We start from the raw sequence: 18,966 nt of genomic DNA, 5'->3' as shown, positions 1-18,966 counted from the left end.
CCTAGATCGTTTTCATCACATTTATAACATAAAAAGTTGCTCTTCCTTTGTTCAAACTTCATTATTTTTTTCTCTATTTTAATTAGTTTAAAATCAAATATTTCTAGGTTTAATTCTTATTTAGATAATTAGGATAGTCTAATTTAGTTAATAGTTAATCACAAGTCAGCGTGGGTTCGACATCCGACTTTTAGTCACTTTATTACTTGACGACCGTGTATTCTTGCGTGTGTGTTTGGATGCAACACCCGCCACATCATCATACCACGTAGCCGTCACTTGGCATATATTTTTGTCGTATGGAAGGGTTGCATAAGTTAGGGACTAGATCTTGGTGGAATATTCTAGAACTATGGAGAATTTCCTGGGAAAGCTCTAGATATTTATGCACTTGTATGAAGGTTCTAGAAAAATATAGAGGTTTCATTAGGAAGACCCTAGAACCCTATGGTATTGCTAGAAAAGTTCTTAGAAGATTCAAAGCTTGTAGAAAATTCTAGAGAAATGACTTACTTGTAAATATTTAGGACTTGTGTAACAATTAATATTTACATACTAGCCCCTAGGAGACTAGTATATATAGGGGGTCATCATTTGTGATTTACCAAGCAAAACAACCAAGTTCTCTCTAATACAAAAAGCTTCCTTTGGCAATTCTCTTGTGGTCTAACATTCCTTAGCGATCTTTAGTGTAGTAAGGCTGACTTGGCATCGCAAGATCGTGAGCGTGTTGTGCAAGATCGTGAGCAAGTGCCAAGTGCCGCACATGCACTTAGTTCTAGACTAAGGACGTGACAACGTGGTAACAGAGCAAAGGTTATGACTAAGGAATGTTTGAAAGAATACAAGAGATTTCTATAAGGAAGTTTTGTAGAGAACCATGGTCAAAATTACCAAAGGCTTGGTACTTGCAGAAGGGACCAACATGAAGGTTCCTAAGCGAAAGCAGTATGGCGGTGCATGGGACGCATGGAAACCGGCAGACTTACTTTGGAGGATGGACAAGTACTTTGACATAGTCAGGGAGGATAACGACGTTGTTAAGGTACGCAATGCCTCAATGTATTTGACCGAGGTTGTCGTGCTGGGGTGGCGTCGGAAGTGTGCCAACATAGAAAAAAGGGCTATGCAAGATTGAGACATGAGAGCAATTCAAGAAGGAGTTGAAGAAGCTACCTGATGAATGTGGTGTATGAGGTTAGGCGGAAGCTAAGGGAACTCAGAAATAGGCCACAATTCGGGAGTATGTGCACGAGTTCACTACCTTAATGCTGCAAATCATGTCTTTGTCCGAGGAAGATTCCTTTTCTACTTCATGGATGGGTTGCAAAATTGGGCAAAGCAAGAGTTAAGAAGACATCAAGTAGCCAACCTGAACAAGGCCATATGGGTAGCCGAGTCACTTTTTGACTTCAAGATGGAGCCTGCCAAATCCAAAGAAGGCAATGCCAAGAAGGATGAGGGAGATCATGACAAGGACAACGGGAAATGCATAGCCGAGGTATACAAGGGTAATGGCAAGGGGTCATCCCATAACGGACTAGGGTCCAAGAGAAACGGCAAGGGACCAAAAAACGGTAGCGAGTACGTGCCTAAGGGAGGGTGCTGCTTCTGTGAAGGATCACATTGGGCAAGTGAATGCCCAAAGTTGGGGAAGCTTGCAGCAATGATCAGGAACTTTGCTCAAGCACATAAAGGTAACATAGGAGGAATCGCCTGCATTGGAGGGATGCACTTGGAATCTAAGCCGAAAGTAGGGGATTCCATAACCTATCTTGGCGTCATGCAAATGGAGCATGGTGGCAGCAAGAAAAGTTGGACGGACATAGTTGAAGAGGATGGTGAGTTACAAAGTGATGGCATGCTATCGGACTCAGACGATGCACCAAGCAGAGGGGTCAAGTTTGCTAGCAAGGCTAGGACCACAGAGGGCAACCAAATAGGGAGTGGAAGTATGGACTTGATGCTTGAGAAGCTACTAGACTTGGTTGAGTCATGAGAAGATTCAGGCCAAGAGCAAGGAGCGGCATCCGATGGGCGGAGGATCGAGGCCATCATTGCTAGCCGTCCAAAATACAAACGAGGCAAAAAGAAAGGTGACCAGTACCTTGTAACATGGAAGGCGAACCGCTTCATATGGCATCACGGCTAATGGACAAAGATTTCCAGCGACGCCAAGGCGAGGTGCGTGCGTACGTGCCAATGCTTTGTGCCGAGGGCGGCACAAAATTGGGTGGGGGAGAGTGTCATGACCCGCCACATCATCATGCCACGTAGGTGTCATTTGGCATATATTTTTGCCATATGGAAGAGTTACATAAGTTAGGGACTAGATCTTGGTGGAATATTCTAGAACTATGGAGAATTTCCTTGGGAAAGCTCTAGATATTTATGCACTTGTAGGAAGGTTCAAGAAAAATATAGAGGTTTCATTAGGAAGACCCTAGAACCCAATGGATTTGCTAGGAAACTCCTCGGAATCTTCTAGTCTTGTAGAGAATTCTAGCGAAAGCCTTTATTTTGTAAATAATAAGGACTTGTGTAACAATTAATATTTATACACTAACCCCTAGGAAACTAGAATATAAAGGGGGTCATTCATTTATAATTTACCAAGCAAAACAATCAAGTTCTCTCTAATACAAAAGCTTCCTTTGATAATTCTCTTGTGTTCTAACATTCCTTAGTGATCTTTAGTGTAGTAAAGCTGACTTGGCATCGCAAGATCGTGAGCAAGTGCCGCACATGCGCTTAGCTCAAGACTAAGGACGTGACAACTTACCACCATTTTACAACATACTAACACAAATTGTCACCAATCTTGGGTCGGTTCGACTGCTCCACGATTTTCTGAAATCTTACAAAGGCTTCAAGTAATCACTTGACCCATTGAGAACAAAAAAGCACCTCAGTACTTCCGCCGCTTTACAGCAGTTAGTCGATGATAGAGTTTAACTCCTATTGATTAATAGTGCACAATTGTTTTTACAAGATCAAATTAAATGACATACAAAAATATGGAACTGACCGTAGTAACTTATTTTGTGACCTGTAACATGCTTTGACTGATTAAAATACACAATATAAAAGTCTTACACTGTCAATGTATAAAAGCTAAATTCTATTTCATCGGACAATCATGTCAGCAGGTTATGTTGAATAATGTCTCACTGAGGACAACAAAACCAAATGTCAGTCAAATGTTAAAATACCAAGTATCTCAGGAGCCGACATATGCCAATATCACAAGCGAGAGAAACGGCCATATCAACCGTCACACTACCATCAGTTTGAAATCCCGTAATAATAAAGTTCGCTTAAAACTGTTAATTCTTAACCACATAATGTTACAAGCGTAGGACATACAGGAACAGGGTAAAAGGAACACAGGTTGAAGATCGGGTATTTGCTAAAGATCAATTCCCTACATCTGCTTTTACAAAACAAGAAAATAACAATAATAATAATAATAATAATACAAAGGGACAACAGATACATGAGGGATAAGCGAAAGAAAAAACAAATTGATACAGAGGAAACACAGCTTCAAAGGGTACACTTAAATTATTTCTATCATTCGGAAGGAACTCATAACCCAAGGGACGGGCACTGTTTTCTGGCGTGCTCTGGAACCAACTTCAATAATGTCTCTGCATGCACGTTCTTCAACTCTGGCGACAAGAAAACCCAGTTTCAATAATTCAATTTCAACTATCGAAATGAAGTCAATCTGATAAAAGTCTTATCAACAACATACCGTGAGCCTTAAAGTTAAATAAGGGAGGAAGGAAACGTCCATTAGGCAGGCGTGTATTGGGATCACGAAGCTCATCAAAAAAGTGGTGAGTCAAGGCATCCAACTGCATTCAAAATTTATACACCTATCACAACTTGGAACAAGACATGAATTCTTGTAAAATTGCAAAATAAACTACAACATGATCACCAAAAGAAGCAAAGAAATATATGCTTGTACAATGAACAAACTCCAGAACCAAGCTATGCATATCATTTTAACAGTATGAGACTAAATTGAAAGATCAATAACAGAACAAAAACTCAGTATAGCCATCCTTGGACCATGAAATCCATAGCTTCAACAACGTATAAAGTTTCATTGAGAGAACTAAGCAAAGCCAGTTATTCTATACATACCATTTAAACAAACAAGTATGGACAAGGAAGAAACAGTGCACATGATGCTAAAAGTACACAGTTTCAAAATCCAAAACACCTACATCTTATACTAATATTCTGTTGGCGAAATATCAAATATTTAAGTAATAAACCAAGCCACAACAGCACATCAACAAAATACTGCCGTCCCAACAATGGAAGGATCCATGATCACATCCTTTCAAACAATGCATGCACTGCATCTACTCATCGGATGGTGGTATTTTGTAACCTGAAGTCTCAAAAAATTTATGCTTTGAATAACCATAACATTGCTCTTCAAGAATTTCTTTTTTATTTTTTTATTGTGATTGGTACTCTTCAAGAAATTATATGAAGGCATTAAGACAAGAGAAGGGAGAATGGCATGGCTGTCAGCAAAAAAAATTGTTCATGTTTAATCATTTATAAGATGTCTAGAATATACAATATGCTCAACACTGCAACAGAGATACAGAAAGATGACCCATGTATAATCAGTGAGTACACAGAGGCATAAGAGATTAGCTCAAATAAACAAATTTGGCATACTTACAGCAGCACAACGCAAGTTAGGAGAGTACTGCAGCAATCTTGAGACAAGATCAACAGCTTCTGGAGGCATGCGCTTATGAAATATCTGAAAATCAAACATTAGAAATGACTTGTTGCCTTATGTATACTTGACAGTCCTATGAAGGGGCTGGATATGATAAGTTGTATTTCAAGTACCTTGTGCCATGGATGAGCTTTAATTTGAGGAAACTTAAACTCATTGTAGTTGGGATTCATACATTTAATTTCTTCTCTTGTAGGAGTGCCCAAAACCTGCAAAATATAATGGGAGATATAGTTTGGGCAAAGGAAATATCAACATCAGGCCAAAAATGAGGACAAATTAAATAACACGGCTATACAAAAGGTTGTGTATCTTCTTAACCATATTTATAAAAGACAACAATTGATATGTTAATAACAAAGAAAGCTGCCTTATCACTAAAAGATATTTCTATTGCACTTCCTCTTTAGTTACAGCAATTCCAAATCTGAAACGGTTACATCAAGCAGAATAACAGATTACATGTACGCCACAGCTCTATTCCTCAACATCCAGAAAAAGCTCCGTCCTTGAATTACAATCTAGAAACTATGTCTATTTGACAAACTGAAATTAGCACAGAATAAGAACCTAAATTTCAAGAACACCCCCTAGTAGAGGCCAAAATCATTGGCAGGTAAAGACTATTCAGGTCAAAATCTTATATTTCTAGAACCAGATGCATTTACAAACTATTCAGGTCAGAATCTCCAATTTCAGAACCAGACTTCCAACTTTTTGGTGGGTGGCCTCATCTACACTATAATTGGTCCAAAAAGCCCATCCCACCATCCTCAGGGCTACTCGATCCACAAATCATAAGAATCATAACCTTAAGCTTGGTTGACTGGCAGTTCGAAAGAGGTGATCTTCACCTTAATATCAAACCGTGGAACAAACAGCTAGGAAGCAAGAAAAACAGGTTAATCTGTATGTATATTGACTTAAGTCCCTTTTCTGTTAATTTCTTTTTTTTTTTAAATTCCCTTATTACATCTTAAGGAAATTCTAATTGCTAAGGAATTCCCCTCAAATGATTAAATTGATAGGGATGTACTAAATCAGCCCCCATAAAAAGCTACTATCTCCCTGATAAAATGCATTTGCAAAAAACTGTTGCGGAAGGCAATAGTTTGGCACTAGAAATCACACAAAGGTTGCCGCACAACATTGCGAGACAAGTAGTTGACAATGCCGTAACAGAGAGGCAGGAAGAAGGCCTATAAAAAGTGTGATTGGATGCAATAAACAAAAAGAAAACCCAAAAAGAAAAAAGAAAATAAATGAACACATCACGCCCCCATAGTTTTGGTCTAGTCAGTGGTAAGAACAAAGCATGTGATGTGCGGGTTAGGCGCACATCACGGGTTTGAACACTGCCGCAAACAAAAGCCTAATATTTAAGGATAGAGGGCCAGGGCCATTATCTATGGCGTTTTTAACCATTCCCTACTGGCCCTCGGGGATTTCTCGGTTATCAAGAAAATACTAATAACTGGAGAATGATTCCTGCAGCAATTTTTTGGGTGTGTTTAGAATGGAAGGAATGACAGGTGTGTTGATGGGATTTCGACTGCAGTTCACTATTTGAAAGCTAAGTGCTTAGTTAATTTGTTCAGCTGGAACTCTTACCCCTGTAAGTAGTGTCAACTTTTTGGATTTTGTTAGCTGCTTGGTCCTAGTTTAGACACTCATGTACTGGATCTAACACTATTTTGTAACTCTTTTGATTAGCATCTTCCTGATGCTCTTTAATGATATAATTTTACTTCATCGAAAAAATAATAACAATGACTGAAAACTTCATCACAAAAAAAGCAGAAAGCTCATGGAAAGAAAGTGAAAGGGACTGCAGACAAGGAAATCAAATAATAAGGAGATTACCTTAATGATCTCAACAAGCTGGTCAACTCCACTTTCACCGGGAAACAGAGGCTGAAATGGGAGAAAGAGAAGAATGAGATGAGAGAACTGTCCATGTAAAACAATGAATACAGAACATGGTCATAATAGGCTAATAATAGGAGAAAGTAACAACCTACCTGACCAAGAAGTAGCTCAGCTAGGACACAGCCAGCAGACCAGATGTCAATAGCAGTAGTGTACTCTGTTGCACCAAATATGAGCTCAGGTGCTCTGTAATACCTAGAGCAGATGTAAGAAATATTTGGTTCTCCTTTAACCTGCCAAAAAATTAGAGTGAAATCTACAATCAGAATACACACCATATAGACTCAATGTTAGGATGGACGAGAGACAAGCAAAAATGGAAACACACCAGAACTTTAGCACTCCCAAAATCGCATAACTTGACCTGGTGGGTATGTGGGTTCACCTGCCAAAAAGAATACAGACCATGGCTGCTTAGTATCCAGAGAGAAGCGCGATATGGGAAGGGGCAGCACAAATAATTCTTAATAGTATTTGATATATGTTCAATGGTCATAAGAAACAATAGGTCTCTGCCCTTCCAGGGTAAGGCTAAGGCTGCGTACATCCTACCTTCCCCGACTCCACTTGTGGGAATACACTGGGATGTTGTTGGTCATAAGAAACAATAGGTCAGGGAGATCAAACTTTTTTTGAGAGAAAGGTAATTAGGCCAAGCAAAATAAATAAAACCTTTCCTTTCAAATTCTGAAGAAAATTTGCATCATTCTGTGACAATTAAAAGTGCAAAAATATATGTTCTCCTGTTATAGTCGCATCAAGTACTTTGTCTTTGATTGCTTCTTTTGAGTCTTCTTTTAGATTGCAATCCCTTCAGGAGCCCACAGGTAGGATAAGGCAATAGCTAGCAAGCTGATTCAAATTATTTTAAGGGTAAGGTCTTTCGGAAACAGCCTCTCTGCCTCCTCAGGGTAGGGGTAAGGTCTGCGTACACATTACCCTCCCCAGATCCTACTTGTGGGATTCCACTTGTTGTTGTTGTTATATGTAAGCAAAGCAGAATAAATTGCCTGTCTAGATAAGCCCATAACAAGTGCACCAAAAACTTTTCTTTTGGAATTGTCACAAGTGCGCCAACTATGTTACTATTAGTCTCATCTAACATATTACTATCTTTGTAAGAGAATCCATAAGAAATTGAAATAATCCTCCTCCTCTTTTAGAAGTAATAATCAACCAAATTGCATTATTCCTCTCCACAAACCAAATCATCAACAAACTTTCACATATCCTTGTTATTTGTTTTCCCCGTACATTTGGAGTAGATATTCACATTAACTTTTTTTTTATAACTATAGCGTTCAGGCCAGCTTGCATGTACCTCAATTAATTCTATCGGATACCTGTTACCTCCTACCAGCAACAGGTATCCAAGTAACTTTATTCACCAAGGCTTGGATAGATGGGAAGAAATCACCTAGTATTTTTTGTCTCCACTGGGAATTGAACCTGAGACCTCATGGTTCTAGCCCACTTCATCGACCACTAGGCCATACCCTTGGGTTAGATATTCACAATAATAAATATTATAAAGGAATTGCAAACAAAGGGTTACTGGCAACAACAATTTTAATCAAAAGCTAAAGGGAAATAAGCAGAAAAGAGAATAGGATAGATGAGTATACCAAAAGATTCTGAGGTTTGATGTCCCTGTGGCACACTCCAATAGTGCGGTGTATGTAAGACAGCGCCCTGAAAATCTGCCACACGGAAACGGCATCTCATAATTCAGTCATATTACAAAATACAACACCCTCAAGAAAATCATTAGCTATCAAGTGCATTAACAAGGTAACGTGTGAAACTAGTTGCTCATTAAAAATACCGCGGTTGGATGAACTTTTCCAAGTTTTAGCCCATCCCTCAAAACAAGCATAAGACTAGAAAAATATTGGAGCAATTTAGCAATACTCTCTTCCCGAACATGTCCTTTTATATAAAACAAAAGGAAAAACAATCTCTTGTACAACGGAATTTGCAGAGATCTCATATTCGGCGTTCCTCACAAGGAGGAGCTATATAAATGACAACTCACAAAAAAAGAGTACACTACCTGATATGTATAAAGCTTCACAAGTATCAATGGCATCCTTTGGTTCAGCTTATTGTAGTGTTTGATAACACGGTGAACAGTTTCAGGGACATACTCAAGTACCAAGTTAAGATATAGTTCATCCTTGTCAGTTGTCGAAAAGAAGCAGTGTTTCAGAGAGACAACATTAGGGTGGTCAAGAAGACGCATGGTCTGCAACTCCCTGTTCTTATATCTCTTGTCTTGAAGAACCTTCTTTATGGCAACTGTTTCACCAGTCTCTAAGCATTTTGCCTGAGTAACCAAATCAGAGAATCACATAATTGTGCACATTATAGCTCCGCATGGGTGTAGGAAGAGTATTTTGATAGGCATACATGAATGATGACCCGTGTAATGAAGAAAATAAAGTAATACCTGAAACACCACTCCAAATGATCCTTGTCCAACAACACGTTCAGCCATGTAACTAATAGTCTGCAATCATTTCCCACCACAGAAAAGAACACGAATAAGAAAAGCAACTACTCCGTACAGACCACTTTATATTATGCAGTTTACAATTTGACCTGTAATAGGAGCATGTGTCTACCCTAATCAATTCAGTTGTCTCCCCCTAATCATCAATTCAAGAAGATGAAAGCCGGAACCACCAAATTTCTCAACAACCAACAGAACCAAACATCAAAGTGAGAGACATGGCATATTACCTGTTTTGCCTGGCCATTTCTACCACCAATAGTTGTCACGATTATGTGGCCCGTCTCAGTCCCATTACCATCGACAATTGCTGCTTCCATTTCCTACAAACAAACAATTTAAATCTGGTGAATAAAGTTTGAAAAGGAGAACGAAATCACCACAAAATAGAAAGGATCTAATAATAAAAACAACAAAAACCAAAAAAGTCTATGCTCTTTAGTATGCAGACCTTATCATCCCTGATTCTCATGTCATTCATCTCCTCAGGCAATCTATCTACCCCAGCATTATGGCCACTAGATTCTCTCAAACCCGACGTAGGTGCTAAGCCCACAGAAGCCATTTCCAAGAAAAGCTTGCTCGCTATTTATCACCTCAAAAGGTCATTCACCTGAGCAACATGGCATAAAAAACGAGAACATTAAACACATATCCTACAAAGGATTTCGCTTTATCACAAATCATATTAAAGTAGATACTTTTTTGGCAAAACCTCCAATCAAACAGTTCAAACATATGATCAATATCAATGTCACAGTACAATAACAAATACTAGAGCAGAAATAGCTCCGATTGGAAATTACACCAGGCCAAAGTCCAACAAATATTTCTCCCAAAAAAAACGAAAACCAAAATTCCTAAACATCCACCTAGGGAAAAATAGCATAGATTTTAGAAATAATGAAGTCAAATTTACCTTTTCCGTACAAGAGAAAAATCGGGGAAAAAAAACTAGCAACAGCGCGAATATTTTTTAGGTATGGCAGAAATAGAAAAATACAGATAGCAGAGAAGGGAAAAAATTAAACAAGATAAAACAATATCAAATCCAAAAGACAGTTTCAAAATGGGTAAAAATCAATAAACAAACTAGGCAACAGCCGGTTTTTAATAATTAAAAAACCAACAATAACGAATTATCAAAATTTACAAAAGATCTAAGCAGATCCATAAATAACCCGATCCATAGGAATTTAAACCGAAAGCTGGAAAACGGATCTACAGCGAAGAATAACGGAGCTAAACTTTTTTCCAGAAACAAGAAAAAGACAAATATGAATAAGAAAAAGCTGGTTACCAAAGGAATCAAAATGTAGAGGAGATGGAGAAAGACACCGATCACCGGCGGCTCTCCGATAAAAGTTGTGGCGGAGATGATACCATCACCATGAGATGAGAGAGAAAAAAAATACAGAGAGAAAGAAAAACCTGATATTGATTGAGAGAGAGAAAGAAAGAGAGATGTGTTTTTATTTTTACTCTTTCTTATTTATTTTTAATTTTTAATTTTTAATTGTTTTTAGTTTCTTACATTTTTGTTCACAAGTTTTTTGGATTGGTAAATGCGGAGAGTGTGACAGTCAAAGCAGAAGCAATATAAAATACATTTTGGTCGGTCGAATTTCCTGATGATTTTTATAGGCACAAGGTTTAATGTACAATTACTTTAATGTTATAATTTATGTAGTACAGATAAATAAAACAAGTTTAAATAATTACTCGTCATTGATTGCGAAAAATTTTGACATTGACAAAATTACACAATTAGGGGTATTTGGTAGGATGCATTAGATAAAATAATGTATGTATTAGTTTTGTGTATTAATAATACCTTATTTGGTAGATATTTTAGCATTAGTTATACATCATATTTGGTATTATCTTATGCATAATTAGAAAACCATGGTATTAGCAATGCAATGGGTTTTAATGCATGCATTAATTTAGTTAAAGACAAAATTATCCTTCAAAATTTATGCTTGATTAAAATATGTTAGTAGTTATTATATTAATGCAAGTTTAAAATAATTCAGATAGTGAGAAATAAAATTATATCTCTAGTAAATACTTAGCATATTTCCTTTTTTATAAATAAATATTTAGTTCCATATTACAATATAGGTAGACAAATCAGATTTTTTTTTAAAACTTTTTCATATTAAAATATTTCTCAACATATATTTCTTTTAAAAATTTAGAGTGACAGACTAATTTTGAGGGCATTTTTGTAAACAAGCAATTCTTTTAAAAATTGTGCAATGCTTTAATACATCAAACCAAACAATTGATAAGAAATATATTAGCATAATTAATACTAGCATAACTAATACAAGCATAATTAATACCAATATTATTGATGCACCTTATTTAACATTATTTTTATGCACCCTACCAAACCACCCCTTAATGTATATATAAGTATCATGTTAGAGATTTTTTAGTGGCCTAAAAGTTAGTTAGATTGATTATCAAACTAAGTTTTAGAATATAAGTAATCAAATGAATTCTAATCTTAAAATTTATGTAAGAAGGAGCATATAATTTCAAAACAATTGTCACATGATTTGGACAGAGAGAGAAATTAGACTTTACGTATATAATATTAAAATTAAAACATATTTTGTAAATTACTTGTATCTTGACCGTTCAATGCACACTTTTAGAATTTTCAGTGTGTTTAACAAAAGAAAAGAAAGGCGCAATGATTTCGGCGCCACTGTCAGCAGCTTTGGACAACACTGTTGTTATAGGGGCACACCTCATGCTGGAGAGAAAAAGCCAAAAAACTAAAAACAAAATTAAGGAGTAGGCATCTCATATATTTTTACATTGTAAATTGTACTAAAAATAAAAAAGACCATGATATAGATGATTGCCAACTATTTAATATTTATTTTAATCCAAAATATTGTAAGTAAAATTGATTTCCTAAATAACTCGTAGCTTTTATATTTTTTCTTTTTCGTGTGAATGACATTTTTCTTTTTTGTTCTTAGAAAGTAGCTCCTTCTTAGAGTCCGTTTGGATTGGCTTAAAAAAATGACTTTTAAATTAAGTGCTTAAAAGCACTTTATAAGTGCTGGAACTTATTTTATAAATAAGTAGTTACATGTTTGGACAAAAGTGGTGAAACTTAAAAAAAGTTGTTGAAGTGTTTGGTAAACAAGTGTTAGCAAGTATTTTTTTCTGTTAAAAGACAGAAATAGCCTTAATTATGAGTTAATTCAAATAAAAAATAATTTATATTTTAATTTAATTGATTATTTTAGATAATTTTTATTCGGGTTTAGGCTTGATTGATGGCCAACCTCAAAACCTAAATAACTCAAATTCTTTAGAGAATCTAGCAGCAACTAGTGACAACGTTGTTGTCAAGTTCATAGGATTTGCTATGTTCTGTTTTTTTTCTTCTTTTTGCATATCTCTTTTAAAATTTACATATCTTGCTCTTTCTTTTCCAAAGCTTTCTCTTTGTTTTTTGAGTTAACTTTGAGATTTAGAGTGGATTTTGGCATGAACAGTACTTACCAAAAATGCAGAAAAATGAAGATGAAACGGAGAGGAAGAGGAAAGAAGGTGGACTGATGTCTTCTAAAGTGCATTAAGATAGAGAAATACGAGGTTTTAGATTTTTATTTGATTGAGGGTAATTTGGGTATTACGAAAACTTATATGGACAAGAAAGTAATATCTTTGGTCAAAACAATATGGCGTTTAAGCCAATTTCGAAAAAGTTGGGTTTACCCAACTTCTTGGTTTTGGCTTTTTTTAAGCAGATTTTAACTTTTTTTAAGCTATTTTTTGGTTGTCAAACACCTCCATCAGTTAAAAGGGGCAAACCAGCTTTTAAGCCCATCCAAACAGGCTCTTAATATGGGACAAGCAATTTTTTGGGTGTCGACTTCGTTTGCATTACATATCGTATTATTAAAGAATTAATAAATGGGATCCAAAAGTGTTAGAAAAAGTTAGAATATGGAACACTCACTTACGATGAATACACGTCATGATTTTGGATTAGGTTTTTGTTGGATCTGATTTTAATGATAACAATAATATATTTGTTCTTTGTATAAGAACTCATGGATAGCATTCAAGATTGAAGAAATCAATCAGCAAAGATCAACGAACTCATGGATTGGCATACAAGATTGAAGGAATCAATCAAAGGCAATTAAGGAAAGCATGCGTGATTAAAGGAATCGTTGATACTGACGGAATCAATTAAGGTTAAACTAAAGGAATCAAATTAATCAAGTATATCGAAGATATTGCACATAATCAATCAAGTATCTAAATTTGGAAAAATCATGATTCCAGGATCGCGCACAAGGAAAATTTTTAAAGCCTCTCATCAGTTACAGTCGTTGCGGAATAACCTTATTCTTGGAAAGAATCAATCTCTTTCCAAGGATCAAATCACTTGGGTTGGCAAATCTCTCCATAATTCAAGCCTCTCTCAAAGTATTTAAACTTTTATCTGTACCTTAGCACATATACTTTGATCGAACCAAATACCCTCTCTTTGTTCTACTGCAAACAAACATTGTAGCTCTACTAGACCTGTTGTGTAACAAGTTAGAGAAGAAAAGGAGAACAACACTGGTGAGGCATTGTATCAAAAGAAACGAGTGATTAGGAACTGAGCTATCGGTGTAGATCACACCATTCTTTATGTACTCAAAGAAACTCATTCACTGAAAGAGAACTCCCTTGCAATCCAAGGAGACGGGACTAGGATTCACATTGAATCCGAACCAGTATAAAAATTCTAGTGTCTTTAATTCCTGCATTTAATTTCTGCATCTTAAATTCTGTCCTTACAATTATCAAGTTATTACATCTAGTCGACTAATTGAAAAACTAGTCAATTAATAGCAATTAAGTTTAAAAACAAACAATTCACCCCCCCCTCTTGTACTTTCAATTGGTATCAGAGCAAGGCCCACATTTTCTTTTGCTTAACAACTCGTGAGAAAAGATCATGGCAAATCAAGTTATCATAGGAGCACTATTCCAAGAAGAAACTTTGCAAATAAAGCCATCATACTTCAATGGACAATATTTCCCCCACTCAAAAGTGCTTATGGAAATATATTCAAAGGCGTATGATGTTAAAGTCTCGAGAGTTATCAAAAAGGGGAACTATCCTCTGTTGGTTGCCGCTCAACCACTTGTTGATCCTGAAGATACAAATTTATATACAGATGAGCAAATGGCGGTTGTAAAAGTCAACAATAAGGCGAGAAACTTGCTTATAATGCTATAAGTGGTGAAGAGTATGAGAAAATTTCCGGTTGTGACATAGCCAAAGAGATGTGGGACAAGCTTAAAGTTACATACGAAGGAACCAGCAAAGTAAATGAAACACATATCAACATGTTGGTTCATGATTATGAACTCTTTTAAATGAAAGAAGGAGAATCTATTGAATAGATATTTGCCAGATTCAGTAAAATCATTAGCGATCTGAAAGCTTTCGGCAAACCATATTCGAGTGGTGATCAAGTTAGAAAGATTATTAGAAGCCTACCAACTACTTGGTAGACCAAAGTAGTCACACTTGAATCTCAGGATCTGAATAAGTTATCTTATGATGAACTTCGAGAAGAACTCATAGCTTTTGAAAGACACATCTTAAGAAAACCAACCAAGAAGAAAAGAAGAAAACAGTCGCATTCAAGGTCATAACTGAAATAGCTGAAAATGATATCGATGATGATCCTGAAGCTCTTCAAGAAGAGACTACTATGATATCAAGAAACATGGATGGTTTAATGAGAAAATTCAGGAATATGAGGAGAAGAAGGATTTCACCTAGGCGATCTAGGCAATATAACGAACAAGATAAGAATGATGGAAAATTGTATGAGTGTGGAAGATTTGGGCACATTCAAGCTGAGTGCCCAGATCTGAAAAGGAAAATCTCCAGAGGTTTCAACAAGAACAAATCATTTGGAAGCTTGAGTGATGAAGATAGTTCAGAACGCAAAGAGATAGCAAATCTTTGCTTCATGACAATTCTAGAAAAAGATATGAACAAATCTTCAGGATGCTGGACACACAAAGACACTTCAGACGACGAATGCAAAGATAATAATGAGAACTGTTTCATGGCATAAGGTGAAACAAGCAAGGTAAGGTCTTATAACTGTGAAAGATGCAATGAGTTGCAGGATATTCTTGATCTTACTTTGAAAGAGTCTCAAAAAATAATGAATGAACTAAAGAAACTCAATAAAAAAAGTAAAAACTGGAAGCTCAAACATGAAGTATGTGAAATCGAAAAAGAAGTACGTCAAGAAGAGTTTGAGGAATTGCAAATGCAACTAAATGGCATGCGCAAATCTACCAGTCATAGTTCTATCAGGTCAAACCATGCGACTTACAAGTCAACTGGAGAAGGACCAGCCAGAACAGGGTCCACTAGTACTAACACTAATGAAAGACCTAAAAATGGGTCAGGAGTTACATGTCACTACTGCAATAAAAGTGGACATAAATATTCTTTTTGTCATTTTCATAAGTCAAATATTTCAGGACGGATTTGGAAACCCAAAAATAATTCTGAATCTATCAGTACTAACCAACCAGTACCCAAGCAAGCTTGGGTACCTAAAAGAAAGTAATCACTATGTTTTGTAGGAACACCACAAGAGAAGCCACAAAGTAAAATGGTACTTAGACAGTGTGTGTTTCAGTCACATGACCGGTGATAAAAAAACTTGTTCAAGGAAGTTACAAAAATAGATGGAGGAAGCGTTAAGTTTGGCGATGACTCAAAAGGAAAAATAATCGGTACTGAGACAATTCCCTTCAATAACAACTGCGATATTACTGAGGTTTATCTCGTTGATGGACTTAACTACAATCTTCTAAGTATAAGTCAGCTATGCGACTCAGGGTATGAGGTAAATTTTAAGAAAACAGGTTGTATTATTGAGGGTGAGACAAGTAAAATAATCCTCCCAGGTAAAAGGTATGGAAATGTTTATATTCTTGATGGTTTTGAAAATATAGATGGTCATATCTGTTTAACATTTATATTTGATGATCCTTGGTTATGGCATAGAAAATTTGGTCTTGCAAGCATGCATTTGATAGAAAAATTGTCTAAGCATGAGTTAGTTGTTGGTTTACCCAAACTGAATTTCTCTAGAAATCATATTTGTGACGCTTGTCAAATTGGAAAACAAACTAGATACTCTTTCAAAAATAAGGATATTGTATCTACTTCTAAACCTTTGCAACTACTTCACATGGATTTATTTGGGCCTACTAGAACTGCTAGTATAGGAGGAAAATAACATGCTTTTGTTATTGTTGATGATTACTCACGTTTTACGTGGGTGATTTTCTTATCTCATAAAGATGAAGCGTAGAATTGAGATCTTCTGTAAGAAGGTTGAAAGAGAAAAGAGGTATCTGATTACAACAATCCAGAGTGATCATGGAGGAGATTTTGAAAGCAAAGCATTCGAAGACTTCTATAATGATCAAGGATATACTCATAGCTTCTCTGCACCAAGATCACCCCAACAGAATGGAGTCGTTGAAAGGAAAAATAGAACCCTACAAGATATGTTAAGAACAATGTTACTAGATCATTCACTACCAAATCATTTCTGGGCAGAAGGAGTAAGTACAACATGTCACATTCTCAACCGATGTCTCATAAGGCCCATTCTGAAGAAAACTCCTTATGAACTATGGAAAGGTAGACGTCCTAATATTAGTTATTTTCATTCCTTTGGAAGTAAGTGTTTCATTCACAATAACGGTAAGAGCAATCTTGGAAAATTCGATCCAAGAAGTGATGAAGGAATTACTTCAGGCGATGAAGATCAAGCTCAAGAAATTCAAGAGATAAGCGAATCTCAAGAGTTGACTGATGGGTTTGATGTTGTGATAGAGTCAACTGATGAAACCAGTAACAATCTACCAGAGCATCTGAATGAGTCAACTACTCATACAGTTCGTCCAAGTGAATGGAGAAGTGAACCTGAATATCCTCAAAAATTCATCATAGGGGATCCAAGCAAAGGAATGAAAACCAGGAGAGATCTCAAAAAGAAAGCAAACATAGCACTAATCTCTCATATTAAGCCAAAGAAAATAGAGGAAGAGTTAGATCAATTTGACAAAAATCAAGTATGGAAACTGATACCCAAACTTGAAAATGTTCCTGTAATTGGAACAAAGTGGGTTTTCAGAAATAAATTGAATAAGGATGGAAAGGTTGTAAGAAACAAAGCCAGATAAGTTGCTCAATGATATTCACAACATGAAGGAGTCGACTATGGCAAAACATTTGCTCCAGTAGCTCGACTGGAGTCTATACGAATCCTTCTGGCATATGCATCTTTTAAGGGATTCAGGCTATTTCAAATGGACGTCAAAAGTGCTTTCTTGATTGGTTTCATTGAAGAGGAAGTATACGTGAAACAACCTCCTGGGTTTGTAGATTCAAAGTTTCCCTATCATATATATAAGCTAACCAAAGCGTTGTATGGACTGAAGCAAGCTCCACGAGCATAGTATGAAAGACTCAGTTCATTTCTTATTGATCATGGTTTTACAAGAGGTAAAGTAGACACAAATCTATTTATTAAAAGATCATCAGAAGGTAATCTCATTTTTCAGATTTATGTTGATGATATTATATTTGGTAGTACTGATCCTATTATGTGCAAGAAATTTTCAAATCTTATGCAAATTGAGTTCGAAATGAGCATGATGGTAGAACTAACATTCTTCCTTGGACTTAAAATCCAACAATCTAAAGAAGGAACGCTTATATGTCAGACCAAATACACAAAGAAATTGATTCAAAATTCGGCATGAGCAATGCTAAAGCCATTGGCACACCAATGAGTCCTTCAACGAGCCTCGACAAAGATGAACAAGGAATCCCTGTTGATGAAGCTAAGTATCGCTGAATGATTGGCTCACTTCTTTATATAACTATTAGTCGACCGAATATTATGTTTAGTCTCTGTAAATGTGCCAGGGTTCAATCAGCTCCTAAGGAATCACATCTAACTGCAGTAAAAAGAACTATTCGATATCTTATTGGAACTGTCTCTCATGGACTATAGTATCCTCGCTCTAACACGTTTAAATTAGAAGGTTTTTCAGATGTTGATCTTGTAGGTGATAAGGAAGACAGAAAAAGCACCAGTGGAACATGTTACTTAGCAAAGCATTGATATCATGGAACAGTAAAAAAACAAGCATCAGTTGCACTATCTACTACTGAAGCTGAATACATCGCTATTGGACAATGTTGTGCACAATTATTGTGCATGTCTCATCAACTTGGTGACTATGAACTTTCTTTTAAACCTATACTAATTTTCTGTTATAATTCTAGTGCCATATGTCTCTCTAAAAATTTTGTACATCATTCTAGGGCAAAATATATAGACATCAAGCATCACTTTATTAGAGACCATGTTCTTAAGGGAAATATAGAAATATCTTTTATTGGAACAACTGATCAATTAGCGAATATTTTTACCAAGCCTTTATTAGAAGAGAAATTTTGTTCACTAAGAGAATTACTTGGCATTATTTGCATTAATAGTTAATATTAGGACCTATGTGCCATTATTTTATTTTGTCTGTCAAATGTTCTATATCTTTTCTTACTCATTAATTACGCCTCTGATTTCCCTCATTTTTTTCTCTCTTTTCACATCAGTCGTAGAGTTCAAAGAAGAAAAGATAATCATCGTGTCTGATCAAC

General features: G+C 36.1%; 2 protein-coding genes across 2 annotated transcripts; one reads left to right on the top strand and one right to left on the bottom strand.

The window, feature by feature from the left end:
• Positions 1-3,289: 3,289 nt before the first annotated feature.
• Positions 3,290-10,683, bottom strand: LOC107829263 (shaggy-related protein kinase NtK-1-like). The gene is made up of 13 exons (XM_016656739.2): positions 10,516-10,683; positions 9,667-9,828; positions 9,446-9,538; positions 9,153-9,212; positions 8,757-9,029; positions 8,329-8,403; positions 7,032-7,088; positions 6,796-6,936; positions 6,638-6,688; positions 4,888-4,983; positions 4,712-4,795; positions 3,758-3,860; positions 3,290-3,671 (listed from the first exon to the last, which is right to left on the bottom strand). Exons 2-13 carry the CDS (start codon positions 9,778-9,780, stop codon positions 3,589-3,591), a joined length of 1,230 nt encoding a protein of 409 aa, XP_016512225.1. The 5' UTR covers positions 9,781-9,828; positions 10,516-10,683; the 3' UTR covers positions 3,290-3,588.
• A 5,906-nt stretch (positions 10,684-16,589) lies between these two features.
• On the top strand, positions 16,590-17,480 carry LOC142162271 (uncharacterized). The gene has a single exon (XM_075218603.1). The coding sequence runs from the start codon at positions 16,590-16,592 to the stop codon at positions 17,478-17,480; it is 891 nt and encodes a 296-aa protein (XP_075074704.1).
• The last annotated feature ends 1,486 nt before the right edge of the window (positions 17,481-18,966 follow it).

This window comes from Nicotiana tabacum, chromosome 7 (assembly GCF_000715075.1).
Source record: "Nicotiana tabacum cultivar K326 chromosome 7, ASM71507v2, whole genome shotgun sequence".
NCBI lineage: Eukaryota > Viridiplantae > Streptophyta > Magnoliopsida > Solanales > Solanaceae > Nicotiana > Nicotiana tabacum.
The sequence above is the reverse complement of the archived record's forward strand: the minus strand, read 5'-3'. Positions and strand labels throughout refer to the sequence as shown.

What these genes read in the sequence shown, in the direction of transcription:
- LOC107829263 (XM_016656739.2), bottom strand. Translation starts at nt 9,780, where the DNA reads ATGGCTTCTGTGGGCTTAGCACCTACGTCGGGTTTGAGAGAATCTAGT. An exon ending in TCAAACCTCAGAATCTTTTG is followed by an intron (nt 7,089 to 8,328) that starts GTATACTCATCT and finishes TCTTTTTGGCAG; the next exon opens with GTGAACCCACATACCCACCA. An exon ending in AAGCTCATCCATGGCACAAG is followed by an intron (nt 4,796 to 4,887) that starts GTACTTGAAATA and finishes TTTGATTTTCAG; the next exon opens with ATATTTCATAAGCGCATGCC.
- LOC142162271 (XM_075218603.1), top strand. Translation starts at nt 16,590, where the DNA reads ATGAAGCGTAGAATTGAGATCTTCTGTAAGAAGGTTGAAAGAGAAAAG.